Below are 22,539 nucleotides of genomic sequence, written 5' to 3' on the forward strand. Positions count from 1 at the left end.
TAATAGAATTGGCTGGAGCAGGGTCATGTCACTTCTTGGTTGATTATACTGCTAACAGAAAAATCTAAACAAGCCATGCTGCATTTTATTCCCGAGGCTTATTCTTGAGAAAACTGTTTTCGCTTCTGGGGAAGTCAATGGAAATCTAATTAAGCCCAGATGTTTAGTAATAACAAACACTTCCTTTTGGGAGAGCCAAACAAAAGCTGTGTGAAAACTATTAATTAATCGGGTTTGACTCTGTCATCAGGTTTAATTCCAGCCATGCTAGTCAAGTTCATACTGGCTCTGAGAAGGAGATTGTTCTGCTTGACACAAAAGCCATAAACTTGGTGTGTGGCAGATTAAACAGTGTCTGGGCACATAGCTCAGCTTGCCTTCACACCAAGGGAAAAGCTCAGCAACTTCAACATCGGACTTCTGACTAGTTCCTGGGATTGCTGCTTGTGCAATCTACTAGACCAGAGACTAAAGACTAGACTTTATTTCCCTACTTGAATAAAGGCTTGACCCAATGATGGGCTCAAGCATGGGCTTTTGTAGATGTTACATCAGGCCCCATTGTTGCTGAGGGTTTGTGCAAATTTATAGAATCACAGAATCACAGAATGGTTTGGGTTGGAAAGGACTTGAAAGACCATCTAGATCCAACCTCATTGCCATGGTCAGGGACGCTTTCCACTAGAGTAGGTTGATCAAAGCACTTGGACACTTCCAGGGATGAGTTATCCACAAGTTCTCTGAAAAACCTATTCCAAATTTTTACCTACATCTTCAGTAGATCTTCTAGGTCTCCATTGGTTGCACTGTAAGACATGGAACAGCTGTCCCTTCTTCAGGACCAGAAGATAAAGGTCAAAGGTGGAGTCTGAACACCATAGGAAAAATAGGAAGGCTTTTCTTTTCATCTGTGGAGCACTTCAAACTGGTGATTTAATATATTTACAACCCTGTACTTTTAAAAAAATTCAAATATGTTTTTATTATACAAAATTCCACCGTGAAATCCACCAGCCACTTTGTTACATAGCTGCTTTAAAAACAGAATTATACACTTTTTTGTAGTGTGTTAATTTTTATATTCACTAGCTTGAAGAAACAGAAATGAAGCAGCAATTTGACTCTGAGTTATTTACCTGCAGAGGATTTGTTTTGACCTCTATTTCTGTTATATGCCTTAATGTACAGTTCGTGGCATTAACAGAAGGCCTGATATAGTTACTTTTGAAGCCATTGCACCCCATTAGCAATTCAAGCTCCCACTGTTGGTGAGCTTTTCTTCACTTCAAAAGGGTGAATTTTCTGTCAGGGTAGGGAACAAAATACATGTCAGTGTCGACTTTTAGCAACATAGCATGTCAGCTGTGTTAAACCCATCGCAGAATGAGGATCTACGTAACTTTTCTTACAGCCCATTCTCTAGACTGTAATATCTTTTTAGGGTGACACAGTGAACATCTGATCTGAATAATGGTACAGGACTAGATTCCCTGTGTGTCATTTCATGACTGTATGTTTTTGCAGTCTAACCTTCCATGACCTTTAAAAACAGGTATATTATTCTTCTATATTGAAATGCAACTGTATGCTGTGAATTTCCCACAGTCTTCCTTAGAAAGGTAAGCATTTCAGCCCAGTTCTAGCTGGTTGAAATTCATTCTCCAAGATTTTTCTTTTGCAAAGTATTCACCCCAGAGATTAATTTCTTCACATTATACCCAGTTAAATATGTATTGCACATGAGAGACAAATTTCTTCTCTTTTAGTTAAACTGTGGACCTGTGACCTTCTGAGCAGATCTGGGTAACATATCAGCATGCCTGAGATTTCTTTTACATCCCTTGTGGGTACTAAGTGTCAGAACTAATTGACCTCATCTACCTCTCATGTCTTGCCCCAGTGACTGGAGCAACATCCTAACAAAAAAAGTGAGATATCCAAAGAGGCTCCTACAACATGGTGTTTGGTTTCCATTGTCAGCTGTCTAAATGGTAGGCAGGAGCACAATGGACACTACTTATAATTTCCATTTGGGTTGGCTTTGGTTTGTTTTTATATAAATTCTCATTGTTTTGGAGCTTGAGGGGAATTTGCAACCAACTTCATTGAGTGAAGATTGTGTTTTGGCTCACTCTGGCACATCTCCGTATGATTTCAGTTTAAGAAGGGTTAGGTGATAACCAGCTAGGCAAAAACAAAGCTCAGACCAATCTGAAACATCTTGTGGAGGCACATAACTTTGAGAAGGGATTTCCTAATTGGCTGATGGCATCATCTGAGCTTAGTGAAAAGTCTCACATCTCAAGACCATACAGGCCTTTTTCTTTTGAGCTAGTTTAAATTACACATCCCTCAAAACAACAGCAGAACTTTACACTTTACAGTGGCCTCTTCTAACACTGTGTAATCCTTTAAGCAGATCTGCATGTGAATGAAGCAAGTGCAAAACAGTGCAAATTCTCCTGCTGCAACCCAGACCACTACAGTGGTGCAGTTCAGGGACACTTCAAAACCATTGCAAAATCCACAGTTAAAACTCAAAGATGAAAATTTTATCCTTCATTTCTACACAGTGTCAGGGTAGCACCTGATTTCTTCAGTTTTCAGGGTGTTTTGTGTTCCTATGCTTTAAACTGGTGGCTAAAGTTTTGCTTTCGGAAGCAAAAAAATGAACCCACACCAATGATGATCACAGATAAAACTAGTACAGATGTTAATATAATGATGATGTTGATTTTCTTCAGATCCTCTTTTTCACAGTCTTCTGGTCTGATGTTCTCAATGTGCATTTCTTCCCAATACCCGAAGCTCCGAATGTACTGGCACGTTAAGTGCTCCACATTGGGGATCTGGACATTTTTGTTCTGGATCATTGATGAAAGCCAGATGTTTCCACAGCAGTTGAGTGGGTTCCCAGAGAGATACAAGTTTTTAAGTGAATTTTCTAATGCTAAAATATTGCTGTCCTGTAAGGTACTGAACCTATTGTTCCGTAGATCTAGAACTTCCAGTGGAGAGTCACTACTCCACTTAGGCAGCCAGTTCAGCTGATTTTCAGAGAGGTTTAAATGTTTAAGGTGACTAAAACAAGGCAAGTCAATATTTAAATCTATCAGGCTATTTCCATGTAAATGCAGGTATTCCAGAGACTTTTCCAGTCCTGCTAGGGCTTTAAGTTCTATTTTCAGTCCAGGGTTCATGGAGAGATCCAAAACAAGCAGTGGAGTCTTGTAGAAGGTGCGTGCTGGTAGGATGTTCAGCATGTTGTCTGCTAGGTACAAGTACTGGAGAGCAGGAGAATTGACAAATGACACACAGCCACTTTCCTCTCCAGCAAGTCTTTGCTTAGCTAATCCTGAGTACATGTGGCACAGGCTGATGTTATTGCTCTGTAGGTTAAGAAGTCTGAGGCTAGGAAGACTGGAAAAGATGTCAAATTGCAGGGTCTGTAGGTTGTTGTTTTGAATATGAAACTCCCTCAAATTTGGCAAAGCACCAGCATCGAGGAGAAGGTTCTGCAAAGCATTGAAGCTCAAGTCAAGGACGGTTAGGGAGACCAATGCACTATCATAACTTACAGCAAATCCCTCAAGACAGTTTTTGCTGAGATTAAGGGTGTGAAGGGACAACATTAACTCAAAGAACCCATCTGGAATGGATTTGATTTTATTATAACTTAAGTCTAAATATACAAGCCGGGATAAATAAAGAGAACTTGTATTTTTACTTCGCTTCTGATCAAGAAGATGAAAAGAAGCATCTAGCCATTCATTATCCATGTAGTCCATTTTATTATAGGGGGATTCAGCAGTGAGCTGAATTAAATTATTTGATAAATTCAGAGTTACCAGGTTATTTACCTGAGGCAAGACTGGGAAGTGAAGTAATTTGTTTTCACTAAGATCCAGACATCTTAAACTATATTCCTCATTTGACTTTGTGATGCTGAAGGTTTCAATGCTATTCCTGCTAAGGTCAAGTATCTCCAACTGCCTGAGGTTGAAATCAGAGATGCAAGTAATTGAATTTGTGGAGAGGTTGAGTTTGGAAAGGTTTGCTAGAGTCTCAAAAGCACCTTCTTCTATTTCCATGATGATATTTCTCTGAAGATCAATCTCCACAAGACTGGGAGATCCCCGAAACATCTTGTGTGATATCATTACAATACTGTTGTCTGCCAAGGAAAGATACTGCAGTGTTGGAGCTTGATTAATGAAATACTCAGCCATCCCACTGTAGAGATTGTTGTGGGACAAGTCCATTATCTCCACCTTGGGCAAAAGTCCAATCCCCTCTGTCTCATTCTGAGTAAGCTCATATAAATGATTATTGGCTAAATTTATTTCCAGCAAACTTGTCATGTGTGCAAACACTCCAGATGTGATGAAACTTATCTGGTTGAAGCTTAAATCCAGATACTGGAGGGAAGTGTAAAATGATAATGGTATTTCAGGTATGCTTTGAATCAGGTTTCCAGACAGATCTATTTTGTTTACATTCGGATGGAGCTCATGAGGGATTTGGTGGAGGTCTTTGTTGTGGCAAAATGCTTGTGAATTTGCCTGCCAGAAAAGGAGAGAAAAGGAGTTGGCACATGACAAATTAAAAACATTTTTGCAAGATATATATAATGAAAATAACATTCAAGATCCAGGCAGAACCTCCTCCTGAAACACCGATCCCACCACTTTATCTAAGCAGTCAGCAAGAGCAACAATCCTGTCACCTCTCTGCAGCTAACAACACTCTTTTAATTTTAAAGGCATCACCGACCTTCAACAGTAGAGTTGTATCTGTGTTTGATACCTAATGAATGCTCTCCTTTTTGTACCTTTCTCCTGGACTCTTTTTAATAGTCTCAAGTGAAGGAGTTTTGCCCCTTTTCCATTGCAATCAAGCACCATTTCTTAATTTTTCTTCTGATGTTTAATTTTCTTGCTTTCATCTCTATATTAGATTTTTTGAACTCCACGTGCAAGAGCAAGCTGTACTTGAAAAAGCTTCACACTATTGATAGTGTGGGTCCCAAAGCAGGGAGGTGGAAAAACATATAAGGATCCTACATCACAAAACCTGTCTCTCCTTCATAGTCACACCCTCAGATATTTGATCATGTTTTCCTTTATCCTTGGCTTAGTTTAGTAATGCATCTCTATCCAAAATGGGTCATTCAATGACTGAATTCTGATGTAAACCTCCAAACTCTTCCTGCATTTATTATCCATGTTTATCCTTTTGCTACGGTAACAGTTCCCGTCTTCTTGCATGGGGAGAGCGCCTTGTGAAAGCGCTCTGACAAAACACACATGACACAACATGGGAGAGACAAATTCTGTAAAGCCAGCACTTGAGAGAGAAAAAAGCTGTGAGGTGCAGTGAGGGTCATACTTTTTCAGGCCAATTCTCAGCAGCAGATAGAGAAGAAAAACCAAATGTCAAAATCAAATCCATCTTCCAGAAGCAAGTCTGTTTAATTGCAGCTAGGATTGAGTCTGTGTCCAGGCCAAATTTGGAGTGTGTGTTCATAAGGAAGATTGGGAACATGAACATGAGGATCCTTGCATAAATATCAAGCTATATATTGCTAATAAGGAGAACATACAGCAGTTTGAGGAAGTGGAAAGTGAAAACCTTAGGCAACATTTAATTTACTGGGGAAAACTCTTGTCATGAATGTATTTGGATGTCTGGGCCATAAAGTATTTGTAGAAAGATCAGAAAGGAAAGAAATAAAGAAAAAAAATCTGTTGAATCTTAATTTTAGTGGAGAAGCAGGACCCAGATTCCATGACACAAAGCTTTTCGGATATTAAAGAAACATTTAAAGTAAAAACAATCAAAACCTATCTGTATCATGTGAACTTTGAGGTGAATGAAGTGGCACATCTGCTTTGGAGAAGTGTGGCATTAGTCAGTCTTTTGTGAATCTCTTTTGCATAATCTAAATTTTGGAGACCCCACAAAAATGTGTCTGAGAAATATAAATGTTCATCTAAACTCTAGATATAGTCAGATTGCTCCACAGTCCTTCCTATAAAGCATCTTTCCCAAAGATTCCAAATAAATTGACTACAAAAATCTGAAACCATTTCCACCTCTCTTTCAATTCACTTAAATCTCCCCCAGCTAAAAATATTAGGGAGAAAAAAAGGTAATTTTCTGGCCTCTTCCTGACATTACTTCTTTCTTGCAAAGTCATTGTAGAATTGCTCATTTCGAGCTAAAATATGCCTAGATTTGGGCTTAGCTCCAAGGCATGAGAAGGAAGTTTTTTTAAAAATTGGTTTGTGGAAGAGGCAGAAGCCAGAAGGATAAAAAAATCCAGAGTGAAAAAGCAGCAGGTACTTTGCAGCCTAAGGCAGATGCCAGGTTTCTTCAGACACTTTGAGCCAAATCTCAACAAGTGTAGAGCCCCCTTCACTCCTTCTGGGAGAAAGTGTCTTAGCAAGGTTCTGATCCTGTCAATGCCAGCCAGCCAGTTTTCACTGAAGTCAATGGTTGAGAGGTCAGTCCCAGATCACCATGTATCTTGCAGGATTTGGCCTTTAATCTGCATCCATAGAACTGTCCCGGGGATAAAAGGGACGGATAACATCTATACTTCCTATTGCCTGCCCTTTGCTCCTGTAATACTTCCCCTCCCATATTTCTTTGAAAACTATGATTATTTTCACTATTTTGATCCTCACCATATTTCTTATTTTCTGCACCTTTACTCCCCTGAGGCTCAAACTGCATGAATATCATTCTCATCAGGAATAGAAAGAAAAGATAAAGAACATTTCAGTGGGATGGAGCATCTCTTTGGTGTATTGCTCCTCCTCTCACCTCTTAGCCCAATGGGTTGGCAGCCTGAGACTGGAAAAGACGGTTTTGCCAGTCTCATGTTCTGACTTCATCTTTTTTGCCAGTGTTGCCATCAGTTTATTTCAAGTCCATTGTCAAGAAGTACTGCAGGGTGAGGAGCATTTGGTACCTTCAGTATCTGGTCCCACTTGTGTGCTGGTAAAAAAATTATCCAAGAGCTCAAAAACTAAGCATTATTTGGATTCTTGTTTCAGTTCTTCATTGCTCAGCACTGGGAGGAAGCTGTCATCCACGTTCGTAAGAGCCTTACAAAAAAAACCAGCTGGATCCAAGCCTCCACTCGTGTTCTCCTTTGTCAGCTCATGAACATCTGAACCAAAGAATTTGGGCTGCAGGCACTTGCCACTGACCTGCACTTGTGTGGTGTCCATGGCCATTCCCAGAAGAGCTGCCCAGGCTACAGCTACAGAACCAAACCTCAGCAGTTTGCCCAAGTACCCCACATCAGCTGAACTGTGATAACTGGTTATGCACATGTTCTTGCACCACCTCAATCCAAGGCCTTACTTTGGGAGGTAGAACATCATCTACTTGAAGCCTTGCCTGACCTGAAGGCAACATGAGTTAGGAAGAACCTCCTGACATTTAAGCTGTGCCTTGTTTTGCAAACAAGTAGATATGCCATAACTTGTGTAATTAGCGCAGATCACACCTGTGTCAAGGGTCTGGTAGGGATTGTTTACTTCCTAAAACCTCTTCTAGGGTTCTTGTTCAATGACAAGAGTGGTGGTGAGTCAGAGATGGGCACAAGTTTCTGACTCATGCCTTTTCCAGGAGACTTGGGATGAAAGTATTAAATTCTGAGCCCTTGCTGTCCTAAAGGTGTCACCACAGGGAAATTGCCCTGTGAAACAGTGAGGCTGTGATGAAAAATAGTAATTCAGGACTTCAATGAATCCAGCAGTTAATCCAGTAGCTCCTTCTTTCTTTAAATGGTGTTTGGATTTAGACACATCTTTCGTTGGAGCAAACATCCAGCAAAGGAAGATGATCAACATTAACATCTGCAATGCTGAGCTGTTCATTTATTCGGGATGAGCATCCCAGCCTTGGACTGCAGCTTTCTGTCAGAGCTAAATTTATCTCAGTTAACTGCTTAGAGCCTTGGGTCATTGGCTTGATGAAACGAGTTTATGGTGGAGTGCTGGAAACAAGCACATGTTTACTTCTCTGCAGTCAGCTGGGTCTGTGACCCATCCAAAAACTGGAATGGGAAAAATCTGCTTGGGTTATTGTGTGTCTTTCCCAGCCTTCACTTTTCTGTGATACATGGGACCCAAGCTTCATCAGACTTCCCTCTCCAGCCAATGAACTGAGCTACTCAGTCACCTTCCCAAGATCATTCTATATAAACTAGGTTTTTATTTCTTTGGAATTCAGGAAGTGCAGCAACACAGCAGGTGGGCAGGAATGAAATGACTCCCATAAGGGAGTTTGTGTACAGCTAGTAAAAAAGGTTTTTTCCCTATTTTGGAAATTCTTGAAGATTTGTGCTAAGCAAATTCAATATTCAGGAAAAAAAGGTATTTTTAAAAGCCTGTTACAGTCAGAAATACTTTGATAGGGAAGGGAGAAAGGTCATGTCTGAATAACATTTATAATATTGTACCAGGTGCTTGCAAAAATCCAAGGAGAAAATTTTGTACTGGAGCAAGAGGCTTTGTCGCTTCTTTTTCCTCCAGCAGAAGTCAGGTGCAACTTCCTTGGCAGCAATGCTGTGTCAGGGCAGAGGAGGTCAGTCTCCCTGCTATTACAAAAGGGCTGGTATAGAAGTATTTCACAGAAGATTCTTTATTTAAAGCACAAAGAATTTAGGCCTGATAGAAAGGAGTTGATTTTAGGTCTAAGTCTTTTCTCTGTCTCAGTCTCAGAACCCCTCTATGGTCTTAGGGAAATCAGGTTAAATTTCTTTTAACCAGCTCCCTTTAGAAAAAAACCAAAGATAATGACCCTTTTCCCCACCTCACCCCTCCTCCACTCCTCTTATGTGCTGTCACTACAAAAAGGACATAGCCTGAGAAGTGCCTGCTACCCATCCCCTAACTGCAAATCCCACCTCTGCCCACCAGAGAAAGTCTGGTCCTGGAGGATTTCCCTTTTCAGAGACGATGGCTGTTTGCACAGTGCCTGTAACGGGGGTGTCCCAGCCTCACTGCAGATCCCAAAGGGCCTGAGCAGGAATCCCTCCTTACCATTTCACAGGGTGTCCCCTCTATGGGATGATAGTTAAAGGTTCCTGTGTTCACCACTGCCAGCAAGAAGATGATGTTCAGTTTCATGGTTCTGAAGGTAAAAGCAATTATGGTTAGATTTCAAACAGAACACAGAGGTCAACACATGTGAAAGCTGGCACCAGATTGTCATCTAATGTGGAGATGGACACAAGCAGTGCAATAAATTAACTAATCTCTGAGCCTACTACTTATGACCTACCTGTGTAGCTTTGCATTCCTTTGAGCCTGGTGAGAAAAGGAAGATGGAAGGCATTTAATGAGTTTGTGTGGTTCCTAGATGATATCCAGGCCACCCAATGAAGTCCAGATAATCATGCTGGGCAGTGTGTCTGGCATCATGTAGAAAGAGCTCTCAAATGGAAATGGTTTCTGTTTAGATCCAACAAATTAAGCTGAGGGTATTAGCCTCAACAGGATACCACCCTGATAGTCATTCTTCTATCATGCAGAAGATGATTTCAGATGGCTCGGGAGTTCAGGTTTGTATTTATTACTTTGTGCTGCCCTCTAGGGCTGAAGCAGCTGTCTAATTGCTGGTTTCCTCCCTTCCTTCTGCTAGCTAAGTACTGCTGCTGGATAACCCACCTTTACATGGGTTTTCCCATTGCTTTCTCCCAGAGCCCCAAGCCTGAACTGTTGCAATGCAATTTACCCATGGTTGAAATAATATGCCAAAGATCTGGCTCTTAACATCTAACTGGCTTTGCAATGCACTCTGAAATGAGAGGCATAAATCACAGAATCATAGAATCACAGAATGGTTCAGGTTGGAAGGGCCCTTAAAGATCCTGTGGCTCCAGCCCCTCTGCTGTGGTTAGGGACACCTTCCTGCAGACCAGGTTGCTGGTCTATACATGAAAATGCTATGCAAAGACAATGGGGGAGGGCATGATTAGGTGCAATGGATAGAAAAATCCATGTTAAACTCTCAAGAGAACAATCCATCTGTGAGATTATCACAACCCCAGACAGGTTCCCCTTGACTGGGCTAGTGTCACACTCCTTTTGACCACCTTCCCTCAAGCACGTCGTGTCTTGAGCGTCCCTTGTCTGGAGCTGGCTGCAGTGCTGATTTTGGCATGCTTCCTGGACTCAAGCTCTCTATCTGCAACCCCCCTGGGGTGAGCAGGGAACTTATGTTGAAGCTGGGGACTTCTGTGGTGTCCAGAGGTTTAAATGCCTTTCAGATGCTCTGTGTTTAGAGTTTGCCCTGTCAGCAGTGTGCAATAGCACTTGCAATGCACAGACACTTTTGCAAGACAAACTTCAAACATTTGAAGCCTCCATGAGAAAAAAAGATATATTTTTAAAAATAGGATATTTTGATTTAATTTAGAGATGGACTACTAATATCATGCCTGTAATGAAGAGCAACAAGTGACCAGGATGACTGCAGCTTCACATTTTCTACACACGGATGTTCCCAAAGAGCACTTTGGGAAGTTTGGATTAGCAGGGATAAAAATAGCAGAGAGTTTGTTGGTTGAGCTTTTTAAAAACCCAGCTCACTTCCTCAAACTGTTTTACCAAGTGACCAAGCAGTTGTGCCAGGTGAACTGTGAAGAAGAGCCTGGACAAAAACAAATGCCAGATCAGGAGGGAAGGGCATGCACTGATTCTGCTGTTCAGAACTTTGCTTCATTAAAATCACAGCCAAGTCAAGTCTGCATACCAAAATAAGGACTCCTACATCTCCTCTAACCCCAGCATGGCTTTTCTCCTGTCTTTTGAAGCTGTTACCTTCCTTGTTTCTCACTCTGTCCTCTCTCTACTTGCACCTGTGTCAGGTGTTTAGCCAACAGAACTTCCCCACCAGAAATTAACATTTTCAATTAATTGGATACATGGAGTTTAGCCAGATTCCCTATTTTATTCAGCTCTTTTTTTTTTTTTTTTTCCCTACTCCTCTCTACAGGAAAGAAAAAGAAAATAAGATGACAATTGCATGAAATTCACCAGGCTGGATACTTGCTTAGCGAGGGGCTGGGTGAAGGGACAGTAGGAGATGGAAAATGAAAACACTTTTATCAGCAGAAAGTGATTTGCAGATTAAACTATATGATCATGAAAACAAACTATCTCCCTGGAAAACAAGTTCCTGAGAAAACTCAAATTCAGGAGCTAAAACATAGTAATTTCTCATATTATTTTAGTGCAGCAAAATGAGAGAAAAACAAGCTTTTAATTCAGAAATTGTTTTCATTGACAGTGGAATATGGGAAAGGATCTATTCAATGTATGTGATCCAACAGGAGGAAAAATGAGGTGAGGATAGTTAATTCTGATAGATCTAATTGCATGATACTGACCCCCCCCCTTAAATCCATCCATCATTGTATTAGTTAAAGATAAAGCACTGATACAATCCCTGAAATGGAAATATCTGCTCTAAAAAGAGATTATTTGTTGTGAATTTCTATCACTGAAAATTAAAGGATTTCAGCATTTTTAGAGTAATAAATTGATTTTAAAGTTGAAATTATTGCATCTTAGTTAAAAAAACCCCACAAATAAATTTCTGCTCTTATGGAAAACTTTTGATTCTATTTAAGGAAACATATCTGCACTTTCATTGAAAATACTTTTATCTAAATACACCAGGGTTTGGCTTTATAAATGTATCTGTGACTTTCAGATAAATAAGGATTTTCTAAAACTTTATCAGTTCCAAATACTGTCTAAGTGTTAATTCCTGTGGTAACAATCCAGACGCAGCAAAACCCTCTCAGTAAGTCATTGTTCACCCAAGGTGACATTCAAGCTGTCAGGATCTTAAGAGTAGCACAGTAATGCTGCCATCTCACACCTCGTGCTCCAACAGGGAGAGCTCAATGACAGTGCTGAGAGTAAGAAGAGCAGAGGAGCCAAACAGCCTTTTTCCCATTTTACCCGGGGACTGTGAGATTTGCCCAAGGCTGTGCTAAGATTCAGTGTCGGGGAGCTGGGCAAGTGGCATTTAATCAGTGTACAAGGCTGATCTCTGCAGCACTCCAGGTTCAGAGCACTATAATGCAGCAATTCCACAAACAGACTAAAGTCCTGTAAAGAAAGAAAAATTACCCAGACATGTCCCCATCTTTCACTACTGTAAGCACAGAGAATAATAACAAACCTTGCGTATGACAACTGCATTGTTGTAAACTAGTTGGTGCCTCCTTAACATAAGGGATCTGAATCTCTGCAGTGCAAGTCCCTGATGGGTTAAATATACAGCTGTGTGGATAGAGTCATCTGCACAGTGTGTTTAGCCAGTTCCTCAGCGTATCCATAAACACAGTATATTTTATTTATACAGTACCTTCCTCGTCCGTGTTACTTTCAAAAGGCTGCAGCTCTAAGTCGCCAGAGCCCCCATCTCTCCTGCAGTCAAAAGCTCAACTTTCCAGCATGCTCCCAGGTTTGCATGCATCTCCACATACCTGCTCTGTGGCTGGAGGAGGAGGAGGAGGAGCAGGATTCACCTCTGCTTGCAGCCTTCTGTCTCACAGACTCTCCCCGCAGCTTTTCCAGGGCAAGTCGAGGAAGAGTTTACTTAGGGAAGTCGTACCTCTATTGCATGCCAGCTGACTAAAACTCTGTGAGCTCCGAGAGAAGTTTGAAGTCACAGGGAAAAAAAATACTCCCCATAGACCAGTCTGTGAATTCATTCCTTTGCAGTCACGATCTCTTATGTATTCCCAGGCTCCCACAAGCATGTGAATACATACCTCCGTAATTGTTTTAAAATGTGTGTGTCCTCTGCGCTTCTCTTTATTTTCCATTTCGTCCATTCAGTCTTGGCTTATTTCCTGCAATTTCTCAGCTGGTAATTACGCTCCTCTCATATTGACACATGAAACAGTCAGTAAATTCCACAAAAAGATCCCCTCTGCAGGCTTTGCAGACACGTGCTTGTCTCTGAAGTCATCTGTGCCTGTCCCACAGCTGTCAGCTTGCAGATTCCCAGGGGATGGAGTGAATCAGGGGCACCGAGCTAGTCACAAACCCCAAACTCCACATCCGTGCAGAATGGGATGCACAGGAAAAGGCTATATGGAAGGGAAGCTTCACAGTAGGGACAACACATATGTTTGGTTTCCCAACAGTTGTGTCTCTGTGGCACAGTGGGACCAAACGCACCCTTGGGGGAAAGGATAAATTCAATTTAATGCTTGAATGGGAAATAATGTAAATGCCTTCCAGAAAGGGCAGTGTGATGGATTTTTCTTTCTTTTCCTTGAATGTGAAACTCTCTTTATTTCAGAAGCAATGCACTTGTGTAAACTGGTGGGGTACCTGCGCATTGCCTGTGTTATCTTTTTCTGCTCTGATGTGCCCTGGTACCAGGGCAGGGGTGCATTGGCCTCTGCATGATAGTTTACAGCAGTGCAAACCTCTGAGAGAGTTTGGCCAGCTTCACAGTGGGTGTCTCAGGACCAAACTGAGTGTTGGGGTCACGAGCCAAGGCATAGCCCTGCCTGGGCCACCCCGCCAGAGAGCTCCCACAAGCATCAGTGACCAAAGCAAGCTTCCCTGGGATCACTACAAATCTTCTTCCCTGAATGCATGAAGAATATCTGAACTGAGTGACCTCCTGCCTGGAGGAGAGTTTTACCTTCAGCAATGTGTGTTTTCCCCTCTTTGCACTGACATCTGCCATTATGGACAAGGAATGTGGATGAACCAAAAAAAAAAAAAAAGACAGTACTGACTCCCTTCTACTCAACAGCATCAATTCTGTCCAACTTTCCTGGATCTGTTAATTAAAATCAGATAAAACCCATGTCCTTTAACAGCACCTGCCGAACAGCTTTGTGGATTCTGCTAAACATATACTGGCTCCTCTGCCACAGGTTACTGTTCATTCTCTTCAGCACACCGGCTCCTAACAAGGTCACTTCAGATCTGCACCATACTGTGAGATTCAAGATGAAAATGTCTAGAGATATGAAAGATGTGGTTTGTTAAATGGGTCAATGAGTATATTTTGCACGTATTACTGCAGTAAGAATGTAACAAGGATAATCAATTTAAAAGTAATGTGTCTATTATGGCAAAGAAGTAAACAAGAGTGATGCATGTTCTACCATGTATGATAATGAACATGTATAGCTGCATATGCATATTTTTATTTATACAGTACCTTCCTCGTCTGTGTTACTTTCAAAAGGCTGCAGCTCTAAGTTGCCAGAGTCCCCATCTCTCCTGCAGTCAAAAGCTCAACTTTCCAGCATGCTCCCAGGTTTGCATGCATCTCCACATACCTGCTCTGTGGCTGGAGGAGGAGGAGGAGGAGCAGGATTCACCTCTGCTTGCAGCCTTCTGTCTCACAGACTCTCCCCACAGCTTTTCCAGGGCAAGTCAAGGAAGAGTTTACTTAGGGAAGTCGTACCTCTATTGCATGCCAGCTGACTAAAACTCTGTGAGCTCCGAGAGAAGTTTGAAGTCACAGGGAAAAAAAATACTCCTCATAGACCAGTCTGTGAATTCATTCCTTTGCAGTCACGATCTCTTATGTATTCCCAGGCTCCCACAAGCATGTGAATACATACCTCAGTAACTGTTTTAAAATGTGTGTGTCCTCTGCGCTTCTCTTTATTTTCCATATTTTTAAAAGGCCAAATGGTTTAACAATTAGTAGGAGAAGTATTTCTCATTGACTTCTCTTGGCAACAGAAGCAGATCTGGAGGAGTTTGCTTGTATACAGCAGCTTCAATAAGGATTGAGGACCTCAGAATAGCACTTATATGAAATACAGGTGGTCCAAAAAATACAGCGCAGTATCAATGAGTGAGCATGTGGTCTGAAAGCCCCAGTGACCCTGTGCTGGGCCGCAAGTAGGAGTCCACTATACTTGTATCTTCTGGCACCGTGCCTCATGACTATGGTGCTGCTATTTGGTTTGGCATCACCTCGACACTGATGTGTTGATGTCCATCTCTCACTCAAGCTGCACCTCCCCTCATGGTTCATGCTGTCTTATTTTGCTGGGACTGACAGAGGGATGTCACCAAGGAGATACTGTCTCCCCTCCTGTAATCATGCCAGCGCAACCTGATGGCCAACTCAATGTCAGAGCAGCCAAGCGTGGAGGATGGCTGCATTTGTGCTGCTCAGAGATGTGTGGCCATTTGCATTATCCAGGTGGTGCATGGCTAGCTAAAGGAAAATGGCCTGTCACAGAAAGGATAGGAAGTCTCCTGACGATGAGTTTCAGACTTACATGGAAGCAGAAGAAATTATTGACACAGATGCTGCTGTTGCTAGATGTCTATCTCTGGTGTGTGGGCTGCAGAAATTTGGGTCTGCAACCAATGGTTGATACCCAGTGACACCTGAGTGCTGACGCTTCTCCGGTTTTATCTCTCCCAGTAAAGGTATCTCTCCCAGGGAGGGATCCCTGGCTGGATCCATACAGATCTGTCCCTTCTCTAGAGCAAGTTGACTATTTCCCGGTGTGTAGCACTCAGATATCTGACTCTGGATGGTTTCCCTACAGCCCTGAATTTGTTTCACTGCTAGCTTTCTTTGAGAATACCTTGAATATTGTGGGGACAGCGTCCAAATCTGCTGTGGGAGGACTGTGTGGAGCAGAAGCAGCCAAACCTGATGCAGGCCCTGAAGGAAGCCACAGAACTACACCCTTAGAGGGAACAAGCTGGTTTTGTGGGAAAGGGTGCCCTTGGGCAAGCTAACCCTCAGTGGTATTGACTCTGGGAAGCTGGCTTATCTGACAGCATTGATGCACCCAAGCATACCCCAGGAAAAAACCTGAGGACATGAGGAGGGACACCACACCCTGAAAACTTGTAGGATCTTGCCGCCAAAACTGCATACAAGCACCAGTCCCATGATAATCCCTGCTGGTATCTGCCAAGTACAAATCCTACATGTCTCCATACTGAGGCAGCAGGATGTGGCAACCAGAAATCCCACTTGAAAAAAAAAGCCACAGGTCAGTTCTGGTCACACAAAGTCAACCCTGGGCCCTCTCCTTCCTTTCTGTCACAGAATTCCCACACTTCCATGGGAGACGGTAACAGGCTGGGTTGGTGGGGCTGGCATGGAGTGTATGAACAGAAAGAAAAATTCCCAGCTACTGAGATCCTCCAAGACATCTCTGCCAGTATAAGCATCTTTATCTTGAGCTGACGTTAGCTCAGTTGCTTTTTTAGAAATTACACAAAATAAAACCCCAAAAAACCCCAACAAAACGGCCAGGAAGAGAGCTGGCTGGTTTCAATAACTTGCAAAAGATTAGAAGCTGACCATGTGCTCACCTCACAGTCAAGATAAATCATATCTTGTCAACAAGATGCCCATCTTTAATTATAAATTCTATTTTCCCAGCCTGAACAAAGTTTGATATTTATGTTCCATTTCCTCTGCATCTAATTATAGCCTCTTCTTTTTAAAAAAATACATGAGGAACAAGGGTTCCAGGGCTTTGCTCTAACCACTATTTTTCTGTTTCTGCGGCTGTTGTTGAGGGAAGTTTGTTGCTGGGATGATGCTTCACACACCGGTGCCAATACAGGTGGTGAGCCAAACAATGAAGTTGTCCTGGTCACCAGGTCTGCTGTGATTCCTGTCCCATCTCAGCCCTCATCACATGGTACCTGCAGATCTCAGGAGCTGTCATTTTAGCTGAACTCAAAGAAGATGTTGCTCTTGGCATTTTCCCAGACTAGATTTTTGTCAGTCCCCTTTGGTACCAACCACAACCTTCCTCAGGTCCAGATGGCAGGGTAAAAATGCATGTCCAGTTCCCATGGGACGCTCCACACCTACCAAACCAGATGTAGCCAGCTGTGAAGGAGTTAGCTGCAACCATACATGTTACAATACAGTGATTTGAAGAATGGACAAAGTCCTAGCTCATCTGATTACTCTTGGGTGCCAGGGTCCTCAAGTATTGCTTGAAGCCTAGGCAGACTAGGCAATGCCAGAAAATTGAGCAAGAAAGCAAAATGCACATAATGGTGCAAAAAGACATTCATGGAACCCTTAGGAGATGTTCTACATCACTTGGAGTGGCAGATACAGTGGAGACTCCCAGCACAAACAGGTGTCACCACAGGAGATAGATGAGGTGACTTTGGTGATAAGGGTCTTCTGCAGAGTCTTCTGAGAGAAGATGACACAAATAACTTGGGGAGAAAACAATGTCTGATGAGGGGGGCTACTGGGCCTCATGGCAGTGAGGCAGTAAGAGAAAAATGAGAGGGAAACGATGTGAGAAAAACTTCCAGACAAGTAAACTGATATGATAGGAGCTGCAGAGTGTCATAATTTGGGGGGGGAGGGGGAGGGCAGGAGGGGTGGTTGAAATGGTACAAACAGAATTTATGGAATTTGTGTTTGTATTATGGTGGACTAAAACAATCTCCAGGCTACTGTGGCTTTATTTTCCAAACCCTGTGGTCAGACATCCACCATCCTTCAGTGAGACTTTGAGCTATGGCTTGCAAGCAAAGTTGATAGGTGAACATCTCAAGAAGACAGAAATAATGACAGAGACGTTCTGCCTTGGCACTTGGCCTGCTCCAAGGGTTGAAGGGAGCCTGAACCTGTTTATCAACAGGTTCAGGAAACTGGGCTGTATGTGACAAATCTGATTTATCTTGAAATGCAAACCAAATGAGATTGATATGTTTTCTCTTGCAAATATTTCCTATATCTCTGCTCTACCACTGCAACAGCAGAAGGATCAATCAGGTGGTGTGGAACAAGCTGAAGAACAGTTTGCACTGTCTTCTGTGCTAATGGGGCTAAAGATCATGTTTCTCTATAACTTTCCTGCTTAATTTAAAGTGTATAATAGCATCCATTCTTCCTCCTTCCTCTTGTTTTCTTTTGGTTGGTGGAATGAAGAGAGTTAGTCTCTCTCCCCAGCATTTTCACTCCCTACTATTGAATCAGACCTTACAAAAATGACTCTTATTTATCAACCACCATTTAAATAATGAATTTTCCCTTTTAGTTGTCCCTTCTTTCCAACCCTTTACCATGTTTTCTTTGGATAGGTGGTGTTTTACTGCAGTGAAGCTATAGTGAAGAGATTACTGGCATTATATCTATAAAGCCTTGGAGCTGATCATGATACAGGTAATTTTCAGCTCTTGCAGAGAAGTATTTCATAACAGTTAGTGGAAAGTATGGTCTACTTTGTATTTTGCCCCTTCTAGACTGTTTTTTAGGCAAATGCCGAAAAAAAAAGAAGGCTGGGATCATAGAGAGAGAAGAAATGAGTTAGAAATGCTCTATTTTTGTCATGTTCCTTATACCCTTTGATCCTTCCCACAGCCCTCTGATCCACCACTACGTCATCACTTACTGAAATCCTGGGGTTTTTTTTATAGCCTACAGTGGGATTCTGGGTTATTTCCAAAATTTCTTTGCTTACTGCTCAGTGTGTTGGCTTTTCTTGTATAATCTAACATAATCTAACTCCCACCCCCAGTCGTGTATTTTGGACTTTTTGTTTTTTTCTTTTCTTTTTTTTTTTTTTTTTTAAGGAAAAAATATATTGAAACCCTTACTTAATTCCTTCAGAGTTCTTGCTGAGCTACACCCATACATCATGAGTTCCTGCGTGAAGTGTTTTAGGTGGAGCATACTTCTGGAGGAGAAAGACACCTGTACCATTTAACAACCCCTCTGAACCAAATGATGAAGCAAGGAGACACAGGGGGGATATTGAAGTCATTTCAGTGGAGAGGAAAGCCGACATAAGGCAACAATCTGAAGGAAAAAAATCCTGCTCATCTATCTGTTTGATTTTTCAAAACACTGTAAACATAACTTGCTTCTGAGCATCTCCTTCTAGGTTTCACAACAGGAGTGCACCTCAGATAAAACTTTGAATCCAGTGAATGGGCTACATTTCCAGAAAGTTTAGTGCATTGAATGGTGAAATATGGGGAACACAGAAGCACAATTATGCTCATACATGTATCACCTGCCCCCTGCCAAGCCCAGGTGGAAGTAGAGATAGTATTGAAGAGCTGAGCAAACTCCTGGTTTCCTTTTTCTCATTAAAATTTCTAACTCCAGAATGTCATAGGTGAAAAAGATGAGCTATATTCAATCAAATGTAGACAGCTGCAAGGTTGAGACCTATCAAATGAGCCACTGATCTTGATATCCTCCACAGCTCAGGGAGGGAAATGAAAGCATGTCTTGCTCATGATTCATCTAATTGTCCAGCAGATGAGTCACCTCCACAAGCTCTGACTTTCTCTTGTGAAGACGAAGGGACTGGTGCGTGACTACTGCAGACATAGATTCAGAATTAAAGGAAATTAATCCTTGTCATCAGGAAACAGAAAAATGGTTTATTCTGATGGTTGTGAGTATACATCCTGCTGGTGTAAGTCGCAAGTTCCCAGCCCAGGCTGGACATAGCAATCCCTTAAAATACTTTCCAGGTTTCCTTGAGTGAAGCCACTTGGGGATGGTATTATAGGATGTGCTTCAAACATTATAAGTGATTCTGCCATTCTGTTGTTGTTTTGAGGGTATGACATCCACCATCCCATTGAGCAAAGCCCTGAGCAGGATTCCTGCCCTGAGGGGCCTCTGTAACACCATAAATTTTCATCTCCTTGTACATGATTGTAAAGATCTTTGTTATGAAATTGAGATGAAGCTTCTGGATAAGATTGCCCACCCCTTTACCTCTTCAGGTTGAAGGCACTGGGTTTTAGACAATGATCCGTATGGATCTCATGACCCACAAGATCAAAGGTCTGTCTGTGCCATATCATAAGCATCTCCTGGTTGCAGGTACATGCTTTTAAGGATATGCTTTCTGGCATCAAGACTTATGTATTTTTATCTTCTCCATAGCATGAGTGAAAAGAGAACCTCTTTTTTGCTCATTGCACCTTTCCAAAAGCGCCTAAGATTCAGGACTGTGAGAGTGGAAACACTGGTTCATATCAACATTGCTAGATTTTGATCTCAGGCAAACAAAAAAACCCAAAAACTAGCCATCACACTGTGAAATATGAGGTATTGAAAGGGTTGAGATTATTCAGGACAAAAAAATTTACCAGGGCCTGCTGCGGTAGAACAAGAGGTAATAGTTTTAAACTAAAAGGTGGTTGGTTTAGATTGAAGAAAGAGGCTTTGTACAGTGAGGATGGTGAAACACTGTCACAGGTTGCCCAGAGAGGTGGTGGATGCCCCACCCCTGGAAACATTCAAGGCCTGGACAGGGCTCTGAGCCACCAGATGCAGTTGAATGTGTCCCCACTCATTGCAGGATGAGTGGACTGGATGAACTTGAATGGTCCCTTCCAGCCCAAACTATTCTATGATTCTATGATTCCATGATAAGAAAGTCATTGAAGATAGTAAAAGAAAACATTGGTGATATCCTTCTGCCCAGTAAGCAATTTGTTCATTGACATGTGCAGGGAAACACAGGACAATTAATTTTCATATTCTGTGCCTGCCCTCTGGTGGTGAATGGATGCTGATTAGTTGAATGCATACAAATACATTTATATGTACACATATGTATATGAATATATTAATGTAGGTGCAAATGCATTGGCATATACAGCATAAAATGCATACATCTGAATTGAAACTTGAATTTGAATGTTACAGATGTGAGCAGTAGTTAACTGTACTGATTGGCTGTGGTTGGTCTTTTTAATGCTGAAGATTTTCCTGTGATTGTGTTAAAGTTTAGTTTAGTTAAAATATTTCAAAATGGCAATAATAGGAGTTATAGTGAAATATTTGCTCCTGCTTGAGAGACCAGCAAGGTCTTTTCCTCTCTATAAATAAACTCCGCAGAAACTGGGTGAGCTGTACAAAAATCAAGAGCAAAAAGTTTTTCCAGGACCAGTTCTTATAGCAAATAATGGACAGCAAAAAAGATAGCTTCTGCAGCATGGATGTTCCTTTCCCTACATAATGACAATCTGGCATAGCAGGAGGCCACAGAGAGAATGGCAAAAACTTGGAAGACATATACTCACAGAATCACGAAATATTCGGAGTTGGAAAGAATACACGAAGTCCTTGAGTATGACTCAGGGATCAAATCCACAGCCCTGACATTTTTAGCACCATGCACTAACCAGCTGAGCTAATCTCAGTTCTCCTTCACCCTTGGTGAGGATTTTTTGGGGTATAGCAAGGATTCAACATCATATTCCCACTCATTTTCCCTTTTAGCTGCAAAGAGCAGGATTTGCCATGCAGCCCTTCACAACTCCTAGAAAAATCCAGCACCTGGGCATGAGACAGTGAGGATAAATGCATTCAGCACTGCACCTTTCAGGACTCACACAAATATAAGAGGTAATGGCTGAACACAGTGTCCCAGCATTGTCTCTCTGGATGACCTGTTGCAGTTGAAAGGGTAGCAAAGGTGATGTTCACATTGATGGGCTTTGTCTATGTCCAGAGGGAAGTGAAACAGAAGAACTTCCCATCAACACCTTAATTCACCACTCTGTGCTTGCAAATGAAACCACAGATTTCCCCTCAGGGGAAGGGAGAACAGCCTTCAGTCCTTGGAGCCATTGAGACCTGCAAGCCCTTCTATAGATTATTAACCTGATTACACATATGGCATGGAATTTGTTTAGAAGCCATGTGCAGGGATGGGCACACTGTGTTTCTGGGTCCCTGTAGCATTAGGCAGCATGGGTATGACATATAATATAGTCACAGGCTCCTCAGGGATGTGGCCACAGCCCCTCCAGATCCCTTTCTGCTGGGCAGTTTTCCAGCCACTCTTCCCCCAGCCTTTAGCACTGCCTGGGGCTGCTGCAATCAAAATTCAGGACCTGGCACCTGGCCTAGTTGAACCTCAAACAATTGGCCTCAGCTGATTGATCCAGCCAGTCCAGATCCCTCCTGCCCTCCAGCAGATCCACACTCCCACCGAACTTGGTGTCATCTGTGAGTTTACTGAGAGTACCCTCCATCCCCTCGTCAAGAACATTGGTATAGATATTCAGCAGGACTGGCTGCAATACCGAGCCTTGGGAAACACCACTGTGACCAACTGGATTTAACTCCATTCACCACCACACTCTGGGCTCGGTCACCCAGCCAGTTTTTCACACAGAGAAGAGTACATCTGTCCAAGCCATCTGCAGAGAGTTTCTCCAGGGGAATGCTCTGGGAAACAGTGCCAAATGCTTAAGTGAAATCTAGATGGACAATGCAAAGCTGGTTCTTCTCAATGTTTAGGCCTCCCATTACTCCAGACTGGGGAATGATTTGCTGGAGATCTCACAGGATATGAAAACTATTGTCCCACCAGAGCTGGAGGACTCCCCATTTGGGGAAATTCTTCACTCAGTTCCTTTCCACCTGCCCACCTTCTGCTGGCTGGTTCCTCCCCACACATACCAGTGTTGAATAGTCTGTCCCCATCCCCATATGAAACACAAGGACAGCAGTACAGGGATAGAGAGAAGGTTTTCA

General features: G+C 42.3%; 1 protein-coding gene across 1 annotated transcript; it reads right to left on the reverse strand.

Annotated features, from left to right (window-relative positions):
• Positions 1-937: 937 nt before the first annotated feature.
• Positions 938-12,799, reverse strand: LRRC32 (leucine rich repeat containing 32). Its single transcript, XM_053970333.1, has 3 exons — positions 12,521-12,799; positions 9,060-9,150; positions 938-4,562 (listed from the first exon to the last, which is right to left on the reverse strand). The coding sequence occupies exons 2-3, from the start codon at positions 9,144-9,146 to the stop codon at positions 2,622-2,624; spliced, it is 2,028 nt and encodes a 675-aa protein (XP_053826308.1). The 5' UTR covers positions 9,147-9,150; positions 12,521-12,799; the 3' UTR covers positions 938-2,621.
• Between the last annotated feature and the right edge of the window lie 9,740 nt (positions 12,800-22,539).

Source organism: Vidua macroura, chromosome 2, assembly GCF_024509145.1.
Source record: "Vidua macroura isolate BioBank_ID:100142 chromosome 2, ASM2450914v1, whole genome shotgun sequence".
Classification (NCBI taxonomy): Eukaryota; Metazoa; Chordata; class Aves; order Passeriformes; family Viduidae; genus Vidua; species Vidua macroura.